This window comes from Salvelinus fontinalis, chromosome 31 (genome assembly GCF_029448725.1).
Source record: "Salvelinus fontinalis isolate EN_2023a chromosome 31, ASM2944872v1, whole genome shotgun sequence".
Lineage (NCBI taxonomy): Eukaryota > Metazoa > Chordata > Actinopteri > Salmoniformes > Salmonidae > Salvelinus > Salvelinus fontinalis.
In genome coordinates, this window is record NC_074695.1 from 23,008,100 (window position 1) to 23,031,695 (window position 23,596).

A 23,596-nucleotide genomic window follows, 5' to 3' on the forward strand; every position below is an offset into this window, starting at 1 on the left:
CTATTATTTCCTAAAACAGTCCAGCAGTTTATTGTTGTTACATGTTCACACAAGATATGTTTTTGAATGCTACGTAAGAACATGTCTGCTTGGCAGAAATTCTTTACTCAAGGTAACTTCCTTTAACAGTGAATAGTACTTCACATAAACTTGAACTAAAGATAAATAGCGATTCAGGTTTGATACAAAATGTATTAAAAAGTATCACATATCTCCCTCAGTAGCTTCACACATATACTGTAGGTAAAAGTTTGACAAAACAAACCCTTGGGATTAATATTTCACTAGGACAGTGGTGAAAGGTGGTGTGCTAAGGCTGTGCACTTGTGCCACAGATAGAACAATGAGACAGATATTTCACCAGATGTATAAAGGTAAAGCATCCGTTTGGCATTTCCACTCACTACCAAATATGGTAGTGAGAGGAAGCCCAGTGGCCAGCAGTGGGAGGAGATGGCCATTCTGCAAATTAAACATTTGATCTCAATACAGTTCTGCTCCCAAAACTATAAATCAGTTATGAACAAAGTGGACTAAGTTTTGTAGACTTTACCGTTTATCAAAGTAAAATGTAAAAAAATTGCTTTGTTTAGGTGTGCAAAGGCGAATTGAGTTATTGCACACGCACACTTCAGAGTACGCATTCCCTAACCGAAAATGTGCAGATGCATGCTAGAACAGGCCAATAGGATTTCGCTAGCTCGCGCTTGGCTCTGCCTACCTCCTTGCTTGTTCTGCCCACTATGACTCATTTGTTCACATTGGAAACAGGCTGTGGTCTATCTTGGTTTAGCTATACAAATATTTTCTTGTGCATTGCATGGCAAATGAGTTGAACCTTGTATTCTAAGGGAAAGCCTACTAAATGATGGTATATGTAATTTCTCGTGGACAGATCTACGTAAACATAACAGGTACTGTAGAATCTGTCGGTAAGGAATGGGATGTGTAGGATAACCAGCAGCAGTACGATTCAGTTTATGTGCAATATGTTCAGGAGCAGTATGCATTCCATTAGAAATAATTAATTTCCTTAAAAACATGTTTTTTTTTAAAAGAGCAGGATATAGAAAATGACCAAAGCCTTTAGTTACTGATGCAACTTTAAACGTCATCTTAACTTCCTGTTTTCGATGCATGTATTATGTATTTTCATAATCCGCTTTACAGCAACACGAAGAACTCTGACCAAGTAAAGACTTTCGTATTCTTTCTTGACAACTACAATAATTTGTAAAATATATCACAGTTACATAGTTATTAACAGGACAATGGAAAAACTGGCTAAAATTTGGCACCAATTGACATGATTATTTCCATAAATAAAAAAAATATGAAAAACTTCTATTATTTCTACTAAAATCCACAAAGGAAAGTTGCTGCCTTATAATTCTGTTTTGTGCTGTCATACAAACAGAAAGACACTTTCCTAATCTCAAACCTGGGTTTTACATACTCTACAGATGTAATAACTAATTAGGTTGTAATAGAAAAATATATAGCAGTCTAATAGAGGAACAGGAAAACAACACTTAAATGGCATATTTTGGAATCACTTCTGAAAACTAGTGAACGGGTTCTTAGCAGTCCATAAAAGAGTGAATGAATGACCACTGCCATGCTGACAGGATGGGTATTGATTGAGAATCACAGTGAGATGTCAGACAGCAGATACTGATCAGTCTTTCCACAAGGGACAAATGCAGCAGCTCAAACAAAATGTGATTAAAAACAAAATTATGCGATTAAGGAAGAATGGGGCATTATTTGAAGAGTATCAAAAATAGTTTGTCACCAGCAGGTTACTGTAAGTAGATAGCCCAATCTCTTAGGCGGTGTCCTGAGCATTGCATGTTGGTCTTGAGTAAAATAGTTAATATACTGTACATAGGGGTGATTCATTTCTCTCACCGTCTCTATCCCCAGCTCGCTCTCTCACTCTCACACAGACACACATTTAGAGGATGATGCGGTAGAGCACCCAGCAGCCAAATGTCACCCAGTGGCTGGCCCAGCTCAGCTCCGACCACTTCTGAATGGTGTGGTTGGCCACGTCACTCTGTAAAGGGAGAGAACGTAGACATGGGTTTGAAATGCCTAACTCAACCACAATGCCTCGTTCTAAAAGATCTGACGATGACTCAGAGTCATGTATGCATTTCAACATCTTAGAGACTGACACCATTCAGTAAATAGTTACCTCCTCATCATCATCCATGTAGTCAACACTGGAGTTGAACAGAGAGCCCAGGTATGCCAGGTGGAAGACAGCCAGGGTGCTGAAGGCTACGTTAATGATGTACACCCACAGGACCTGTGTGGATGGGAGGAGCAGAAGAGATTGCAAACATTGTTATTGGTGATTTTTTGGCATCGATTAAAGGAAAGGTTCACCCATTTTGAATGTTATGTTTTTGTGCATCTTTGAGTTCCCTGGGTCATTTTTATTGGCGTTCAAGCAGGCAGAAATCCAGCTGCACCATGATAGAGTCGCTCTCACTATACTGGAAGTTAACTTCTTATGGCTGGGGGCAGTATTGAATAGCTTGGATGAATAAGGAGCCCAGAGTAAACTGCCTGCTCCTAAGGCCCAGAAGCTAAGATATGCAAATTATTAGTAGATTTGGATAGAAAACACTCTGAAGTTTCTAAAACTGCTTGAATGATGTCTGTGAGTATAACAGAACTAATATGGCAGGCAAAAACATGAGAAAACATCCAACCAGGAAGTGGGAAATCTGAGGTTTGTAGGTTTTCAAGTCTTTGCCTATCCAATAGTGTCTATGTGGTCATATTGCACTTCCTAAGGTTTCCACTAGATGTCAACAGTCTTTAGAACCTTGTTTCAGGCTTCTACTGTGGAGGAGAGAATAAGAGCTGATTGAGGAAGAGGTCTGGCAGAATGCCATGAGCTCAGTCAGGCGCACGCCCTTGGTAGCTGCGTTCCTTTCTAAAGACAAAGGAATTCTCCGGTTTAAACATTATTGAAGATTTATGATAAAAACATCCTAAAGACTGATTCTATACATCGTTTGACATGTTTCTACGAACTGTAATGGAATTTTTTAACTTATTGTCTGGCCTGCGCCTCGTGAATTTGAATTTGTGAACTAAACGCGCAAACAAAAAGGAGGTATTTGGACATAAATTATGGACTTTTTCGAACAAAACAAACATTTATTGTGGAACTGGGATTCCTGGGAGTGCATTCTGATGAAGATCATCAAAAGTCATTGAATATTTATAATGCTATTTCTGACTTCTGTTGACTCCACAACATGTCGGGTATCTGTATGGCTTGTTTTGGTCTCTGAGCGCTGTACTCAGATTATTGCATGGTGTGCTTTTTCCGTAAAGCTTTTTTGAAATCTGACACAGCAGTTGCATTAAGGAGAAGTTTATCTAAAGTTCCATGCATAACACTTGTATCTTTTATCAATGTTTATTATGAGTATTTCTGTAAATTGATGTGGCTCTCTGCAAAATCACTGGATGTTTTGGAAGCAAAACATTACTGAACATAACGCGCCAATGTAAACTGCGATTTTTGGATATAAATATGAACTTTATAGAACAAAACATACATGTATTGTGTAACATGAAATCCTATGAGGCCGCTGCCACTCTAACCTGGTGGTCCCAGCGCGCACGACCCACGTGGAGTTCCAGGTCTCCGGCAGCCTCTGGAACTGCCGATCTGCGGCCAACAAGGCAGAGTTCATCTCAGCCTATGCTTCCCTCCAGTCCCTCGACTTCTTGGCACTGACGGAAACATGGATTACCACAGATAACACTGCTACTCCTACTGCTCTCTCCTCGTCTGCCCACGTGTTCTCGCACACCCCGGGAGCTTCTGGTCAGCGGGGTGGTGGCACTGGGATCCTCATCTCTCCCAAGTGGACATTCTCTCTTTCTCCCCTGACCCATCTGTCTATCGCCTCCTTTGAATTCCATGCTGTCACAGTTACCAGCCCTTTCAAGCTTAACATCCTTATCATTTATCGCCCTCCAGGTTCCCTTGGAGAGTTCATCAATGAGCTTGACGCCTTGATAAGTTCCTTTCCTGAGGATGGCTCACCTCTCACAGTTCTGGGTGACTTTAACCTCCCCACGTCTACCTTTGACTCATTCCTCTCTGCCTCCTTCCTTCCTCTCCTCTTTTGACCTCACCCTCTCACCTCCCCCCCTACTCACAAGGCAGGCAATACGCTTGACCTCATCTTTACTAGATGCTGTTCTTCCACTAATCTCATTGCAACTCCCCTCCAAGTCTCCGACCACTACCTTGTATCCTTTTCCCTCTCGCTCTCATCCAACACTTCCCACACTGCCCCTACTCGGATGGTATCGCGCCGTCCCAACCTTCGCCCTCTCTCCCCCGCTACCCTCTCCTCTTCCATCCTATCATCTCTTCCCTCTGCTCAAACCTTCTCCAACCTATCTCCTGATTCTGCCTCCTCTCCTCCCTTTCTGCATCCTTTGACTCTCTATGTCCCCTATCCTCCAGGCCGGCTCGGTCCTCCCCTCCAGGCCGGCTCGGTCCTCCCCTCCTGCTCCGTGGCTCGACGACTTATTGCGAGCTCACAGAACAGGTCTCCGGGCAGCCGATCGGAAATGGAGGAAAACTCGTCTCCCTGCGGACCTGGCATCCTTTCACTCCCTCCTCTCTACATTTTCCTCTTCTGTCTCTGCTGCTCAAGCCACTTTCTACCACTCTAAATTCCAAGCATCTGCCTCTAACCCTAGGAAGCTCTTTGCCACCTTCTCCTCCCTCCTGAATCCCCCCCCCCCTCCTCCCTCTCTGCGGATGACTTCGTCAACCATTTTGAAAAGAAGGTCGACGACATCCGATCCTCGTTTGCTAAGTCAAACGACACCGCCCTACCCTGTGCTTTGACCTCTTTCTCCCCTCTCTCTCCAGATGAAATCTCGCGTCTTGTGACGGCCGGCCGCCCAACAACCTGCCCGCTTGACCCTATCCCCTCCTCTCTTCTCCAGACCATTTCCGGAGACCTTCTCCCTTACCTCACCTCACTCATCAACTCATCCTTGACCGCTGGCTACATCCCTTCCGTTTTCAAGAGAGCGAGAGTTGCACCCCTTCTGAAAAAACCTACACTCGATCCCTCCAATGTCAACAACTACAGACCAGTATCCCTTCTTTATTTTCTCTCCAAAACTCTTGAACGTGCCGTCCTTGGCCAGCTCTCCTGCTATCTCTCAGAATGACCTTCTTGATCCAAATCAGTCAGGTTTCAAGACTAGTCATTCAACTGAGACTGCTCTTCTCTGTGTCACAGAGGCGCTCCGCACTGCTAAAGCTAACTCTCTCTCCTCTGCTCTCATCCTTCTAGACCTATCGGCTGCCTTTGATACTGTGAACCATCAGATCCTCCTCTCCACCCTCTCCGAGTTGGGCATCTCCGGCGCGGCCCGCGCTTGGATTCCGTCCTACCTGACAGGTCGCTCCTACCAGGTGGCGTGGCGAGAATCTGTCTCTGCACCACGTGCTCTCACCACTGGTGTCCCCCAGGGCTCTGTTCTAGGCCCTCTCCTATTCTCGCTATACACCAAGTCACTTGGCTCTGTCATATCCTCACATGGTCTCTCCTATCATTGCTATGCAGACGACACACAATTAATCTTCTCCTTTCCCCCTTCTGATAACCAGGTGGCGAATCGCATCTCTGCATGTCTGGCAGACATATCAGTGTGGATGACGGATCACCACCTCAAGCTGAACCTCGGCAAGACAGAGCTGCCCTTCCTCCCGGGGAAGGACTGCCCGTTCCATGATCTCGCCATCACGGTTGACAACTCCATTGTGTCCTCCTCCCAGAGTGCTAAGAACCTTGGCGTGATCCTGGACAACACCCTGTCGTTCTCAACTAACATCAAGGCGGTGACCCGTTCCTGTAGGTTCATGCTCTACAACATTCGCAGAGTACGACCCTGCCTCACACAGGAAGCCTCACACAGGCGCAGGTCCTAATCCAGGCACTTGTCATCTCCCGTCTGGATTACTGCAACTCGCTGTTGGCTGGGCTCCCTGCCTGTGCCATTAAACCCCTACAACTCATCCAGAACTCCGCAGCCCGTCTGGTGTTCAACCTTCCCAAGTTCTCTCACGTCACCCCGCTCTCTCCACTGGCTTCCAGTTGAAGCTTGCATCCGCTACAAGAACATGGTGCTTGCCTACGGAGCTGTGAGGGGAACGGCACCTCCGTACCTTCAGGCTCTGATCAGGCCCTACACCCAAACAAGGGCACTGCGTTCATCCACCTCTGGCCTGCTCGCCTCCCTACCTCTGAGGAAGTACAGTTCCCGCTCAGCCCAGTCAAAACTGTTCGCTGCTCTGGCACCCCAATGGTGGAACAAACTCCCTCACGACGCCAGGTCAGCGGAGTCAATCACCACCTTCCGGAGACACCTGAAACCCCACCTCTTTAAGGAATACCTAGGATAGGATAAAGTAATCCTTCTACCCCCCCCCCCCCTCTTAAAAGATTTAGATGCACTATTGTAAAGTGGTTGTTCCACTGGATATCATAAGGTGAATGCACCAATTTGTAAGTCGCTCTGGATAAGAGCGTCTGCTAAATGAATTAAATGTATGAGTGTCAGCTGATGAAGAACAAAGGTTAGTGATTAATTTTCTTTATTTCTGCTTTTTGTGACTCCTCTCTTTGGCTGGAAAAATGGCTGTGTTTTTCTGTGACTAGGTGCTGACCTAACATAATCGCATGGTATGCTTTCGTCGTAAAGCCTTTTTGAAAATCGGACACTGTGGTGGGATTAACAACAAGTTCATCTTTAAAATGGTGTATAATACTTGTGTGTTTGAGGAATTGTAATTATGAGATTTCTGTTGTTTGAATTTGGGGCCCTGCACTTCCACTGGTTGTTGTCATATCGATCCCGTTAACGGGATTTCAGCCGTAAGAAGTTAATAGGAATACAACTTTTAGATTGCGAAAACATCTATCATATATGTCATATTTCAATACTGGCCGATGTCAGGAGGATGTCTTCTTTTGAATGAGCCATTGATCATATTTTTGCGATATTCCTACCTCGAGAAATATGTAATTTAATGGAGGGTCTAGCACATTTTTCCTAGTTCAGGGTGTATTACATGGTGCCATTGCCAGAGATATTATAGAAAGGAGATAGGAATCCGATGAATGAAGGAATGTATAACACCCCACCCAGCGCGATTGGTTGACAGTCTGTTCACGTTTTCATGCTGCATTAGGCGGTTGCTAAGCTAATCGTCATGCAATCCCTTCTCAAAGTCAGTGTATATGTTGAGAAAGGTGCGGATTTTCCTCGAAAGTACGTAATGTCACGATCCCAAAGTCACGCGATATCACGGATAGCAAGTGAATCATCTCACATCTTGGGAAATATTTGTAATGTGTTACTTCTTGTTGACGGAATTCGTGCTAATGTTGGGTTTTGAACTGGTGCCCAATACTCCTATTTACTCCTTGCAGGAGAGAACTCCTTGTCCCAGAATGCACCGCACGGCCCATTGACGTAGCATGGGCAACGTCTCCTCAAAAGTATATCTGCCGTTGCGAATGTTAGACTCCACTCTGAGGCACATCGATGTGCAGGTTGAATATGGTGACATTGTAGATGCCTAAATTGATAGTGCAGTTTGTTTAGCCAATTTAACAGCTAACTAGCTACGTTACATGCTAATATTGTCTTTGGTATTATTGTGTGTTGCTACGTTTGCTAGCCAGCCAGCCATTAGAGCATTGCATTGTGGATTTTGTAGTCGACTTGAGCTACAACAGATTTCCACAACGATTTTCCATGTTTCTACCAACCTTAAAGTCAAAATGAAACATTTGTTCACAAAAAAATATTGTTCTCACAGTGTTATTTAACACTGTAAATTATAGTACTGAATGGATTTGGGTAGATTTTTCCTTTAAGTATAAGAGATATTGTGAAACGTTGTATGGACCATTTGCATGGGGACAATATTGACAAATCTTTTAGACTTTACATATGAAAATTCCATTATGCATAAATATCACACAAATAAAATATTTAAACCATACCTTATTGTTCGTGTGAGAACAGTTTGGCTGGCATTTCTTTGACAGAACACACGCATTAAAAATGGCTGCCAATCTCTTCCGCAAAACTGGAACAGAGGAAAATCCAATAAAATTAGTCTCAGGCAGATCAAATATAATTCACAATGATTCATACCTACTCAGCATTTGCCGTGCTTTGTGCCATAAAGCCAAGTTAATTGATTGTTCATTAGTAATAAACAAACTCTATATGTCACCTAAAGTTATTCTCCAGATGTAAATAGTGTTATCACTGAAAGGTAACGTGGAGCTTAAATAAAATTAACAAAGGGTTACTTTTGAATAGCAGGAACATTTATTTTATGGACTTACCATGCTCAATATACGTGATGAACCCGAGAGACAGTAGCACTGCACCCAGGTGGAAGCTGAGACCCTAAAGGCCAAAGGAGACAATGGTAAGAAAATGTCTTACACACCTGCACTCACACCCACTTGTGCATACTCACATGTAGAAGTGCACTGGCTGTGTATGTCACTAGGATGGCTGAAAAGGTTCCAAGGTTGCGAGCACTGGTAAAAACATCTGGGTGATCAGACAGAAACAGTTTAATGGGAATCAAGTTTGTATTCTGGTTCAAATGGAGTAATTGAGTTGGGACTTTCACTGCTTTACATTTAAATTGTAGAGGCAACTGAAAAGTAAAAAAAATAATAATAACAGTTGTATTAATTTTGTGTATTTGGTTCAAAGTAAGGTCTTTATAGGCAGAGTAACAATGATGTAAATTTGTCCCATTTCACAGAAAGCTTACAGGTGTTGAGCCATCTGGACATGGGCAGATTCCATGAGGTGGCCACCTCCACCATAGACCTGGGAAACTCCACATGCAGGGGCCTAGCAACCGTCATATCCCTGGAGAATAAAACATGCATTTCAGTTGGGCTGTTTGAAGGGGGAAAGAGAACTAGGAGGGGGCCAAATAAGATATTTACAGTGCATTCGGGAAAAACAGATCCTAATTTACACAAGTATTCAGTCCTTTTGCTCTGAGACTCAAAACTGAGCTCAGGTGCATCTTGTTTCAATTGATCATCCTTCAGATGTTTCTACAACTTGAAATTGATTGTATATGATTTGGAAAGGCACACACACCTGTCTATATAAGGTCCCATAGTTGACAGTGCATGTCAGAGCAAAAACCAAGCCACGAGGTTGATGGAATTGTCCGTAGAGCTCTAAGATAGGATTGTGTCGAGGCACAGATGTGGGGAAGGGTACCAAAACATTTCTGCAGCATTGAAGGTCCCCAAGAACACAGTGGCCTCCATCATTCTTAAATGGAAGAAGTTTGGAACCACCAAGATTCTTCCTAGAGCTGGCCACCAAGCCAAACTGAGCAATCGGGGGAGAAGGGCCATGGTCAGGAAGGTGACCAAGAACCCGATGGTCACTTTGACAGAGCTCCAGAGTTGCTCTGGGGAGATGGGAGAACCTTCCAGAAGGACAACCATCTTTGCAGCACTCCACCAATCAGGCCTTTATGGTAGAGGGGCCAGACAGAAGCTACTCCTCAGTAAAAAGGTACATGACAGCCCGCTTGGAGTTTGCCAATAGGCACCTAAAGGACTCTCAGACAGTGAGAAACAAGACTCACGTCTGATGAAACCAAGATTGAAGACTTTGGCCTGAAAGCCATGCGTCACATCTAGAGGAAACCTGGCACCATCACTACGGTGAAGCATGGGTGGCAGCATCATGCTGTGGGGATGTTTTCAGCCCGCAGGAACCGGGAGACTAGTCAGGATTGAGCGAAAGATGAACGGAGTAACGTACAGAGAGATCTTTGATGAAAACCTGCTCCTGAGCGCTCAGGACCTCACACTGGGGCGAGGTTCACCTTCATACAGGACAACGACCCTAAGCACACAGCCAAGACAATGGAGTGGCTACGGGACAAGTCTCTGAATGTCCTTGAGTAGCCCAGCCAGAGCCCGGATTTGAACCTGATCGAACATCTCTGGAGAGACCTGAAAATATCTGTGCAGCGACGCTCCCCATCCAACCTGAGAGCTTGAGAGGATCTGCAGAGAAGAATGGGAGAAACTCCCCAAATACAGGTGTGCCAAGCTTGTAGCGTCGTACCCAAGATTTAAGGCTGTAATTGCAGCCAACAGTGCTTCAAAAAAGTACTGAGTAAAGGGTCTGAATACTTTTTTTTCTCTTTGATATATACATTTGCAAAAAAAATCTAAACCTGTTTTTGCTTAGTCACGTTGGGTTCTGAGAATATGAAATATACTTATTCATGTCACTGAGGGAGAGGGTAATGTATAACGTTTACATTATATCAGGTATCCTATTGAAATATTGAGTGCCGGGAAGCGATCACGTGGCAGGCATTGATAAGGGGAGAGAGCCATGGATTAGTGATTGGGGGGGAGATCAGGCCACGTTAAGGGAGAAATAAAAGTTTATGGCCCATATCACTTAGTGTCCTGGCTAGCAGAAAAGATACAATGTTTGTATAGATGTGTAGGAGGAGACTCAGCCTAGGCGGAAGTGTTAAATATCAGTGCTTGTATGAAAATGTGTTTGTCTAATGTAGCTGTATTAATCCTCTGGGAAGAATAAACTTGGTTAACCTTTCATAGTGTCCGTTGAGTTTTTTCTCTGAGAATTAGAACCTAACAGTCATTATGGGGCATTGTGTGTAGATTAATGAGGGGAAAAAACAATTTGATCCTTTTGAGAATAAGACTAACGTAACAAATGTGGAAAAAGTCAAGGTGTCTGAATACTTTCCGAATGCACTGTAACTTATGGCAAGTCTATGCCAAGCTTAGTCACCATGACGCTTTAATGCCCTGACCATTTGAGGTTGTCTTTCTCCTCAGTAAAGCCTGCTCCAGCCAGAGTGGTGGTGGTCTCACTCAGGTAACCCACAAAGTAGTTGCTGAAGTGGAATGAGAGTGCATTCTCATAGGCCAGGAGCCACCTAGATGTCAATGGAAGAAGGTTAGATTAGAAGACACCTGTCAAAATAAAAGCCTCAAATCACACGTATGTTATTTTCCTGTGCTGTATATACACTGCTCAAAAAAATAAAGGGAACACTTAAAGAACACAATGTAACTCCAAGTCAATCACACTTCTGTGAAATCAAACTGTCCACTTAGGAAGCAACACTGATTGACAATACATTTCACATGCTGTTGTGCAAATGGAATAGACAAAAGGTGGAAATTATAGGCAATTAGCAAGACACCCCAAAAAAGGAGTGATTCTGCAGGTGGTGACCACAGACCACTTCTCAGTTCCTATGCTTCCTGGTTGATGTTTTGGTCACTTTTGAATGCTGGCGGTGCTCTCACTCTAGTGGTAGCATGAGACGGAGTCTACAACCCACACAAGTGGCTCAGGTAGTGCAGTTCATCCAGGATGGCACATCAATGCGAGCTGTGGCAAAAAGGTTTGCTGTGTCTGTCAGCGTAGTGTCCAGAGCATGGAGGCGCTACCAGGAGACAGGCCAGTACATCAGGAGACGTGGAGGAGGCCGTAGGAGGGCAACAACCCAGCAGCAGGACCGCTACCTCCGCCTTTGTGCAAGGAGGTGCACTGCCAGAGCCCTGCAAAATGACCTCCAGCAGGCCACAAATGTGCATGTGTCTGCTCAAACGGTGGTATGGTATGAGGGTATGAGTATGGTATGTGTGGTATGAGGGCCCGACGTCCACAGGTGGGGGTTGTGCTTACAGCCCAACACCGTGCAGGACGTTTGGCATTTGCCCGAGAACACCAAGATTGGCAAATTCGCCACTGGCGCCCTGTGCTCTTCACAGATGAAAGCAGGTTCACACTGAGCACATGTGACAGACGTGACAGAGTCTGGAGACGCCGTGGAAAGCGTTCTGCTGCCTGCAACATCCTCCAGCATGACCGGTTTGGCGGTGGGTCAGTCCCTCAGGAGACCATCCGCCACCTCATCAGGAGCATGCCCAGGTGTTGTAGGGAGGTCATACAGGCACGTGGAGGCCACACACACTACTGAGCCTAATTTTGACTTGTTTTAAGGACATTACATCAAAGTTGGATCAGCCTGTAGTGTGGTTTTCCACTTTAATTTTGAGTGTGACTCTAAATCCAGACCTCCATGGGTTGATACATTTGATTTCCATTGATCATTTTTGTGTGATTTTATTGTCAGCACATTCAACTATGTAAAGAAAAAAATATTTAATAAGAATATTTCATTCATTCAGATCTAGGATGTGTTATTTTAGTGTTCCCTTTATTTTTTTGAGCAGTGTATATTTCCACACTATGAGGTTGGAATAATACTGTGAAATTGTTTTAAATATTTAAATCATGCCCTATTAGTGTAAGAGCTGTTTGAAAAGACTGCCTGAAATTTCTGCCTGTTTTGGTGGGATGTAGTCTTGGCCTGCCTGGTGATGTGGTAAATAGACTAATAAGAAAGAGTGTTCCCAACCTTTCTGCCAATAACAGCTAGTTTTCAGTTTTCCCATCCCCACTCAAATGTTTACTTGTTCTCCCACCAGATTCCCCAACCAAATGCAATTGATGTGAGCAGAGGTGCATACGAGCACTTCTTTCCCACTGTCGCACCGTCACACTGCACTTTTCCAACTTAAGTTTATTTTATTTTTTCTTGCTTGAGAAAATGCTCTTTGCTAAGTTTGTTTTCAATTAAATGTTCAAAAAGAATCATAGTAAGGTACTTAATTGTTAAGCAGAAATTATTTAATATTGAGATTAAAACTACTGCATTGGACCTAACAATACAATTTTCCATTGTAATATAAATGGCATTAAACATACCTTGCCACAGAACCTCTGCGCAGCAAACAATTGAAGGAAAATGTTAATCACCGTTTATTTAATTTAATACATTTAACTGATACACACTCACTCTTAAGTCTCATGGCATGAGTGGACAGGACAGAGAGACGCGGTTGTAGGAATGATGGGGATACAGACGTGCAGGTGTCAGGAAGGTGGAATAGCTGGTGAGTTAGAAATGGACATGCAACATAAAATAAATTACAGAGACAGATGGAGGATATTGTATTGTCATAAAATCTGATAAATAATTACCTGATCTTCCGTTTTGTTTTGCTGGGGACAGAGCCAAGGCAAAGTAAGAACATTTATTTAAAGGGAGAAAAAGAAACAAATAAGAGTGCACATTACACTACAGAAAAACATTACTCAAACATCTTTCCTACAAAAAACATTTATGTTCCACTTGTTTTTGAACGATCAAACATCAATGTCTGTGGATGCTTTCTATGACCTACAGTAAATCATTACAACAGCAATAAGAGGTTAGGTCATCCACTTACTTGCGTAGCAGCTTGTCTCCGTAGATGGGGATGAAGTAAGGGAAGAGGTAGGGAGCAACACAGTTAGAGGTGATCAGACACAGCTGGCTCTTCACCCAGCTGACACACACTTTCCATATCCAGGAGAAACTCTGAGGAAGACAAGGAGAACGTCTAAATACCATCCCTCTCTCTCAATATCCTTCATCTATCTCCTTCCGTATCCCTCTGCTCTAGACAGGACTTAACACTGAACTTACCAGTTTGCGGCCCTCTATAGCCTCTCTGTAGCTGTTAAAGCTGATCCAGGGCCCAAATATGATAGTCCCAACAAAGTAGATATAGCCCATGAACTCCACAGGAGAAGGCACATTAGCCACCACGCCTCGATCCAGGTCAAAGGCTAGAGAGATGGCCTTCATGGCAACCACCATCTGGGAACCTGCAGACACAGAACTCAGTGAGACTTGAAATATTCATCACATTGATAATGTTTGCATGTACAACACATAGTTGTAGCCTGTTAATGAATCTTTCACAGGGTTTTGGGGGATACACAGTACCAGTCAAGTTTAGACACACCTACTAATTCAAGGGTTTCTTTATTTTTACTATTTTATACATTGTAGAACAATAGTGAAGACATAAAAACTATGAATAAACATACAGTTGAAGTCAGAAGTTTACATACACTAGTTTTAAATAGTGTTTCAACCACTCCACAAATTTCTTGTTAACAAACAATAGTTTTGGCAAGTCGGTTAGGACATCTACTTTGTGCATGACAAGTCATTTTTCCAACAATTGTTTACAGACAGATTATTTCACTGTATCACAATTCCAGTGGGTCAGAAGTTTACATACACTAAATTGACTGTGCCTTTAAACAGCTTGGAAAATTCCAGAAAATTATGTCATGGCTTTAGAAGCTTCTGATAAATGATGTCAATTAGCCTGAGTCAATTGGAGATGTACCTGTGGATGTATTTCAAATCCTACCTTCAAACGCAGTGCCTCTGATTGACATCATGAGAATATCAAAAGAAATCAGCCAAGACCTCAGATTTTTTTTTTTAGACTTCTACAAGTCTGGTTGTAGCAATTTCCAAACGCCTGAAGGTACCACGTTCATCTGTACAAACAATAGTACGCAAGTATAAACACCATGGAACCACGCAGCCGTCCTACCGCTCAGGAAGGAGACACGTTCTGTCTCCTAGAGATGAATGTACTTTGGTGCGAAAGTGCAAATCAATCCCAGAACAACAGCAAAGGACCTTGTGAAGATGCTGGAGGAAACAGGTACAAAAGTATCTATATTCACAGTAAAACAAGTCCTATATCGACATAACCTGAAAGGCCGCTCAGCAAGGAAGAAGCCGCTGCTACAAAACCGCCATAAAAAAAGCCAGACCACGATTTGCAACTGCACATGGGGACAAAGATCATACTTTTTGGAGAAATGTCCTGTGGTCTGATATAATAGAATTGTTTGGCCATAATGACCATCGTTATGTTTGGAGGAAAAAGGGGGATGGTTACAAGCCGAAGAACACCATCCCTCCTGTGAAGCACAGGGGTGGCAGCATCATGTTGTGGGGGTGATTTCCTGCAGGAGGGACTGGGGCACTTCACAAAATAGATGGCATCAGCAGGATGGAAAATTATGTGGATATATTGAAGCAACATCTCAAAACATCAGTCAGGAAGTTAAAGCTTGGTCGCAAATGGGTCTTCCAAATGGACAATGACCCCAAGCATACTTCCAAAGTTGTGGCAAAATGGCATAAGGACAACAAAGTCAAGGTATTGGAGTGGCCATCTCAATGCCCTGACCTCAAACCTATAGAAAATTTGTGGGCAGAACTGAAAAAGCATGTGCCAGCAGAGGCCTACAAACCTGACTCAGTTACAACAGCTCTGTCAGGAGGAATGGGCAAAAATGTTTTTTATTGTGGGAAGCTTGTGGAAAGCTTCCCAAAACATTTGACCCAAGTTAAACAATTTAAAAGGCAATGCTACCAAATACTAATTGAGTGTATGTAAACTTCTGACCCACTGGGAATGTGATGAATGAAATAAAAGCTGAAATAAATCATTCTCTACTATTATTCAGACATTTCACATTCTTAAAATAAAGTGGTGATCCTAACTGACCTAAGACAGCAAATTTTTACTAGGATTAAATGTCAGGAATTGTGTAAAACTGAGTTTAAATGTATTTGGCTAAGGTGTATATAAACTTCACACTTCAACTGTATGGAATAATGCAGTAACCAAAAAAGTGTTAACCTCTACCGAGCACCTACCCCGGGTCCGGGAGCACCCCCGCCCCCCCCCCCCCCACACTGATTAGCATCGCTAGCATAGCATCACAATTAAATAGTAGCATCTAAATATCATTAAATCACAAGTCCAAGACACCTAATGAAAGATACAGATCCTGTGAATAAAGCCACCATTTCAGATTTTTATAATGTTTTACAGGGAAGACACAATATGTAAATCTATTAGCTAAACACGTTAGCAAAAGACACAATTTTTTTACTCCAACAGTTTTTTCCTGCGTCAGTAGCTATCACTAATTCGACTAAATAAAAATATATATAGCCACTAACCAAGAAACAACTTCATTAGATGACAGTCTGATAACATATTTATGGTATAGCATAGTTTTTTTTTGAAAAATTTGCATTTTTCAGGTATAAATCACAGTTCTACATTGCAGCTGCAATCTGAAATAGTGCCGACGCAGCCAGAACAATTACAGAGACCAACGTCATATAACTAATTACTTATATTAAAACATTTCAGAAAAAATACACAGCGTACAGATATTGAAAGCCCAACATCTGGTGAATCCAAACAATATTTCAGATTTATTAAATGTTTTATAGCGAAAACAAAATGTAGCGCTAAATTAGCATAGCCACGCCAGCCAGAACCAGCTGGGCGCCCACGACCAGTTCACATGCACGACAGATATATGAAATAACATCGTAAATTGGGTCTTACTATTGCTGATCTTTCATCAGAATGTTGATCAAGGTGTTCTTAGTCCTGATGAGTCGTTCAATCCATTCATAATGGCAACTTTCCCTCTTCATTTAGCATAGGTACTGGTCGACTGGCACGGTTCTGTCTAAAGTAAAAAAACTCACAGAACGGAACACGGCAAAACTCCCGAAAAAATTCAAATAATCTGATTAAACTATATTGAAAAAACATACATTAAGATGATATGGTCACATGTATCAAACAAACTTCGAGACGGAGATAGTTTTCATCCGTAACGGCAGCAAAACAGTAGACAATCGCACCTTCAAATCGCGCGATTCAGAGAACCGGAAGTTGTCGGTCACGCCAAAGAAATAGGTCTTATTTCACGTCAGTACAAGATAAACAAAAAATTTCTCCTCTGACGTCCTCTTGACACCCAGAGGAAGACGAATGAAGTGTGTTTCGGGTCATAGGTGGCGTGACCATATATAGGCAGAGCGTTGAAGCAAGCATACACATCTTGCATTCTTCTTCTTGGTCAGGGAAAGTGCTGTCAAATTACTTCTGTTTCACTCAGAGACAAAATTGAAACGGTTTTAGAAACTATAGATTGTTTTCTATCCAATGGTATTAATTATATGCATATAGTAAGAGCAATAATTGAATACGAGGCAGTTTAATCTGTAGAGGAAATTATGCTAATGCGAAAACAGCACCCCCTGTATTCTCAAGAAGTTAACTAATTTGAAATAAATGTTATATTTGAGATTCTTCAAATTAGCCACCCTCTGCCTTGATGACAGCTTTCCACACTCTTGGCATTCTCTCAACCAGCTTCACCTGAGGTAGTCATGCATTTCAATTAACAGGTGTGCCTTGTTAAAAGTTAATTTGTGGAATTTCTTTCCTTCTTAATGTGTTTGAGCCAATCAGTTGTGTTGTGACAAGGTAGGGGTGGTATACAGAAGATGGTATTTTACCAAACAGGGCTAAGTCCATATTATAGTAAGAACAGCTCAAATAAGCAAAGAGAAACGACAGTCCATCATTACTTAAAGACATGAAGGTCAGTCAATCTGGAAAATTTCAAGAACTTTGAAAGTTTCTTCAAGTGCAGTCGCAAAAACCATCAAGCGCTATGATGAAACTGGCTCTCATGAGGACCACCACAGGAAAAGAAGACCCAACTTACCTCTGCTGCAGAGGATAAGTTCATTAGAGTTACCAGCCTCAGAAATAGCAGCCTAAATAAATGCTTCACAGAGTTCAAGTAAAAGACATCTCAAAATCAACTGTTCAGAGGAGACTGTGTGGATCAGGCTTTCATGGTCAAATTGCTGCCAAGAAACCACTACTAAAGGACACCAATAAGAAGAAGAGACTTTCTTGGGCCAAGAAACACGAGCAATGGACATTAGACCAGTGGAAATCTGTCATTTGGTCCGATGAGTCCAAATTAGAGATTTTTGGTTCCAACCGCCGTGTCTTTGTGAGACGCAGAGTAGGTGAACGGATGATCTCGGCATGTGTGGTTCCCACCGTGACGCATGGAAGAGGAGGTGTGATGGTGTGCGGATGCTTTGCTGGTGACACGGTCTGTGATTCATTTAGAATTCAAGACACACTTAACCAGCATGGCTACCACAGCATTCTGCAGCGATACACCATCCCATCTGCTTTGCGCTTAGTGGGACTATCATTTGTTTTTCGACAGGACAATGACCCAACACACCTCCAGGCTGTGTAAGGGCTATATGACCAAGAAAGAGAGTGATGGAGTGCTGCATCAGATGACCTGGCCTCCACAATCACCAAACCTCAACCTAATTGAGATGGTTTGGAATAAGTTGGACCGCAGAGGGAAGGAAAAGCAGCCAACAAGTGCTCAGCATATGTGAGAACTCCAAGATTTTTGGAAAAGCATTCCTCATGAAGCTGATTGAGAGAATGCCAAGAGTGTACAAAGTTGTCATCAAGGCAAAGGGTGGCTACTTTGAAGAATATAAAATATATTTTGATTTGTTCAACACATTTTTGGTTACTTCATAGTTTGTCTTCACTATTATTATACAATGTAGAAAAAAGTAAAAATAAAGAAAATCCCTTGAATGAGTAGGTGTCCAAACGTTTGACTGGTACCGTATATAAAAACGAATTACAAAGTATGAACCAACCTCTCATTTTGTGCCAGGTGGTGGTGTCCATCATATGCAGCTCTCTGGTTGGATAAGTCAACAGTAAACCAATTAGAGGCTGTTTACTCCACTAGGAGCTAAAAGGACTAAGTCAAGTTGTTTATCATCAATTATCTTTACTTAAAAAGTTGTATGTTGTTGCCTGGTAACAGAGAAGGCCTACCTACCCCATGAGCAGGTAGATGAGGATGGTGATGGAGAGGAAGGTGGCCCGGTTACTGGAGTGTCGACAGAGGAAGAGGATGAGGTAGCACAGTAGACTGAGCAGTACCACCCACACCATGTGGAGCTCAAAGAACAGGTAGAGGGTGTAAAACCCTCCTGCCACAGTGCTCAGGTGTTTCACATAGGATGGGAGGCCTGACCAGGCCAACAAAACAACAACACAGAAGAGAATAAGAGCATGTAGTTATAGACAGTCGTAAAACATGCATGTAGTTCTTCAGTTCTATATAATAATTTTTCAGAAATGTCAAATCAAAATTACTCTCCTAATACTCATGTCTGCGACAATGAAATTCCGAAAGTGACATTTCAAACAAAGGAATGTGAAATCTCACCCAGAATCCAGAGAAGTCGGCATAGAAGGCAGATGACCAGAAGCTGCCAGACCTGCTCCAGGCCCTGCTGAGTGGTGGGCAGAAGGCAGCCCTCCACAAGCTCATGGAAGAACTCCTGTCGGCTGAAGGACCCCATCATGCTATGCACAGAACCTTGGAAAGTGGGGTGGGGGGTATAATCACAAAGAAGGATATTCTAATAGGCAACATAACAATTTAAAATGTATAAAGTTCCAACAGAAATAACATCTGTGATCGTCGTGCATGCTGACAAAGTAAGCAGAGAAGGGTTACTGGCTAAACTATCTTAACATTTTAAATGCAAGTTCTTTAGCAGATGCTGTTTTCCAGAGCGACTTACAATTAATACATTAATCTTAAAATAGCTAGGGACACAACCATTTATCACAGTCGTAGTAAGTACATTTCCCTCAGTAAAATAGTTATCAACAAAGTCTCTGATAGTTGGAAAAGACAAGCAGTTTCTTTTTTTTGGGGGGGGGGGGGGGGGGGGGATCTGTACATCAACAAAATGCATGATATGATATGCAGGCAGCTGTGTGCGTTCATGGACAAATACAGACAGTACCAGGCAAGCTATTCTGATAAATCAATATATCGTATATTTAATCTATAAGTGGCCCAAATAGTCTTCCACAAACTGACAGGTTTATGTTGTTTCCCAAGTTACAACACACAACATTAATTTGCATGCTGGTTTACAAGGCACAACTCACAAATAGCTAGCTAGCAGGCTGGCGCCATACAAATCGGTCCTAAACCGCAGTGCAGTTGTCTTCGCACTAACGTTTGCAAAGGTCGTAGCAGTACAGTCTTCCATTATTGTGCTCACTTGATAAGGATAGCTATCCGCTATTAATGAAATTCGCTGACCATGCTTTCTCATCATTCATGATCAGATAAGAAAATACCTACACACCGTGGTGTCTGGATAGTCAGCCGAGCCCCACACGCTACTCCGCCAGAGGGAGAAAGACGCTTTTTCAAGAGACTCATCATCATTCCAGATTTGCTTATATTTGAGAGGAAAATTATGTGTTTTACCTCCAAACCCTTCAGTCAGTTGTTCCGTCAAATGGGTTTACTTGTCCGTTTCTTCTATCTCTAACCACTTGACACAATGTTGTGAGTTTCATGCACGGCCGGTCCAGATGCAGCGTGACGCTGACACCAAGCTCCAGGTCATAGCATCAACAGCAGTCGCTTTAGCAACAAACAAAAAAAGCAGTTGCTTTAGCAATTCATGCAGCCAGTGCTACTATACGAACGGATTAACCAATCAACTGCGTCTCTTTAGAGAAATCAGCCAATTATTGAAGTTGGTTGCCCCGATGCAGGTAGTTAGCAAATCAACTGCAACTGTTACCAGAGGTGGCTTTGACTGTATGCCCAATCACAAAGAGTACATAACGTACAGGTATTATGCGACCAATAGGACACATACAGCGAAAAATACGCTCCCCCTGCAGATATCCTTTTGGTCATGGATTCGCAAATGCGTACCAGGGAGCATAGCTTTGTCTCAGACAAACCTTACAAACCATATCGATAGATAATAGATCAATTGATTTGCAAAAAATCTAACAAAGTTGATCAAATGTACAAATGAATTGTGAGTAAAGTAATAACTCTACTGTGGCTTTGGGAGACCAGGGAATATCAAATTAGTGACAATATCTATGGTCTATGTGTATATACAGTGCATTCGGGAAGTATTCAGACCTCTTGACTTTTTCCAGAGTTATTCTAAAATTGATTCAATTAAATTGTTCCCTCAATCTACGCACAATACCCCATATTCAAAAGTTTTTTTTTTTAATTTTGCAAATGTATAAAAAAAAAAAAAAACATACCTTATTTACATAAGCATTCAAACCCTTTGCTAAGAGACTCGAAATTGAGCTCAGGTGCATCCTGTTTCCATTGATCATCCTTGAGATGTTTCTACAACTTGATTGGAGTCCACCTGTGGTAAATTCAATTTATTGGACATGGCTCCGAGACAGGATTGTGTCGAGGCACAAATTTGGGGAAGGGTACCAAAAAATGTCTGCAGCATTGAAGGTCCTCGAGAACACAGTGGCCTCCATCATTCATAAATGGAAGAAGTTTGGAACCACTAAGACTCTTCCTAGAGCTGTCCGTCTGGCCAAACTGAGCAATCGGGGGAGAAGGGCCTTGGTCAGGGATGTGACCAAGAACCCAAAGGACACTCTGACAGAGCTCCAGAGTTCCTCTGTGGAGATGGGAGAACCTTCCAGAAGAACAACCATCTCTGCAGCACTCCACCAATCAGGCCTTTATTTATGGTAGAGTGGCCAGACAGAAGCCACTCCTCAGTAAAAGGCACAACATCCCGCTTGGAATTTGCCAAAAGGCACATAAAAGACTCAGACCATGAGAAACAAGACTCCCTGGTCTGATAAAACCAAGATTGAACTCTTTGGCCTGAATGCCATGCGTCACATCTGGAGGAAACCTGGCACCATCCCTACGGTGAAGCATGGTGGTGGCAGTTTCATGCTGTGTGGATGTTTTTCAGGGGCAGGGACTGAGAGACTAGTCAAGATCGAGGGAAAGATGAACGGAGCAAAGTACAGAAAGGTACTTGATGAAAACCTGCTCCAGAGCACTCAGGACCTCAGACTGGGGCGAGGTTCACCTTCCAACAGGACAACAACCCTAAGAACACAGCCAAGACAACGCAGGAGTGGCTTCGGTACAAGTCTCAATGACCAGCCAGAGCCCGGACTTGAACCCGATCAAACATCTCTGGAAACATGAAAATAGCTGTGCAGCTTGAGAGGATCTATAGAGAAGAATGTGACAAGCTTGTACCATCATACCCAAGAAGACTTGAGGCTGTAATCGCTGCCAAAAGATGCTTTAACAAAGTACTGAGTAAAGGGTCTGAATACTTATGTAAATGTTTTATTTTTATTTTTTATATATATATACATTTGCAAAAATATATATATTTTTTGCTTTGTCATTATGGGGTATGGTGTGTAGATTCAGGGGGAAAAATCTATTTAATCAATTTTAGAATAAGGCTGTAACGTAACAAGATGTTGAAAGCCAAGGGGTTTGAATACTTTCTGAATGCACTGTAACTAAGAGACTTGGGCTTTTTTAAATTAATTGGTATTTTGACCAATCAGATCAGCTCTTTAAAAGATCTGATGTGAAAAGATCTGATGTGATTGGTCAAAAGACCAATTAGTGAAAAAAATATCAGAATTTGTCTGCCTTTGTAAACACAGCCTAGTTTACATTTACCACATGAATAGTACTTCAAAGTAAAATCGAAATTCAGTTTAAGCAATATTTATATGAGAGATAGGAGTCATTAGCTGCTGCCAAGGCAGCAACATTAAAGCAGTTATATATAATTTAAAATATTACATGACATTACATTTCATAACACTTTTCACCTCAGCCCACATATCTACGATAAAAAAATCAATGTGTATGTGTGTGTTGTGTGTCTTATCATGTGTATGCGTGTGTCTGTGTCTCTTCATTGTCACTGCTGTTCCATAAGATGTATTTTTATCTTTTTAAAGAAAAAAAGAAAATTATACTGCTTGCATCAGTTACCTGATGTAGAATAGTTCCATGCAGCCATGGACTATGTAGTACTGTGTGCTTCCCAAAGTCTGTTCTGGACTTTGGGATTGTGAAGAGATCTCTGGTGACATGTCTTGTGGGGTATGCATGGGTGTCTGAGCTGTGTGCTAGTAGTATAAACAGACAGCTTGGTGTCAGTAGTGCAGATGCAATAAAACTAGGGCCTGTAGAACCTGCATTGTTGATAGTGCTGTTAAGGCAGAGTAGCGCTTTATTATGGACAGACTTCTCCCCATCTTAGCTACTGTTGCATGAATATGTTTTGACCATGACAGTTTACAATCCAGGGTTACTCCAAGCAGTTTAGTCTCCTCAACTTGCTCAATTTCCACATTATTCATTACAAGATTTATTTAAGGTATAGGGTTTAGTGAATGATTTGTCCCAAATACAATGCTTTTAGTTTTTGAAATATTTAGGACTAACTTACTTCTTGCCAGCCGTTCTGAAACTGACTGCAGCTCTTTGTTAAGTGTTGCGGTGATTTCACTCACTGTAGTAGCTAACTTACATAGTGTTGAGTCATACATAGACACTCAGAGCCAGTGACAGGTCATTAGTAAATATTGAAAAAGGTAAGGGGCCTAGACAGCTGCCATGGGGAATTCCTGATTCTACCTGGATTATGTTGGAGAGGCTTCCATTAAAGAACACCCTCTGTGTTCTGTTAGACAAGTAACTCTTTATCCACAATATTCCTGTGGGTTTAAAGCCATAACACAAAAAAAATTCCATCAGCAAACGTTGATCAATAATGTCAAAAGCCGCACCGAAGTCTAACAAAACAGCT

At 42.4% G+C, this 23,596-nt stretch overlaps 1 protein-coding gene across 5 annotated transcripts; it reads right to left on the reverse strand.

Annotated features, from left to right (window-relative positions):
* Positions 1-3: 3 nt before the first annotated feature.
* LOC129829845 (protein-serine O-palmitoleoyltransferase porcupine-like) lies at positions 4-20,433 on the reverse strand. Of its 5 annotated transcripts, XM_055891818.1 has the most exons (16): positions 20,221-20,432; positions 20,096-20,129; positions 19,156-19,308; positions 18,763-18,955; positions 18,575-18,618; positions 13,661-13,842; positions 13,422-13,552; positions 13,174-13,194; positions 12,898-12,912; positions 10,928-11,053; positions 8,870-8,970; positions 8,564-8,640; positions 8,427-8,490; positions 8,076-8,161; positions 2,201-2,314; positions 4-2,059 (listed from the first exon to the last, which is right to left on the reverse strand). In XM_055891818.1, the coding sequence occupies exons 3-16, from the start codon at positions 19,292-19,294 to the stop codon at positions 1,958-1,960; spliced, it is 1,395 nt and encodes a 464-aa protein (XP_055747793.1). In that variant the 5' UTR covers positions 19,295-19,308; positions 20,096-20,129; positions 20,221-20,432; the 3' UTR covers positions 4-1,957. The 5 variants fall into 5 exon arrangements, with proteins under 5 accessions (XP_055747793.1, XP_055747791.1, XP_055747792.1 ...); XM_055891816.1 differs by lacking the exon at positions 20,096-20,129; XM_055891817.1 differs by lacking the exon at positions 20,221-20,432 and having other exon boundaries at positions 20,096-20,214.
* Positions 20,434-23,596: the final 3,163 nt, after the last annotated feature.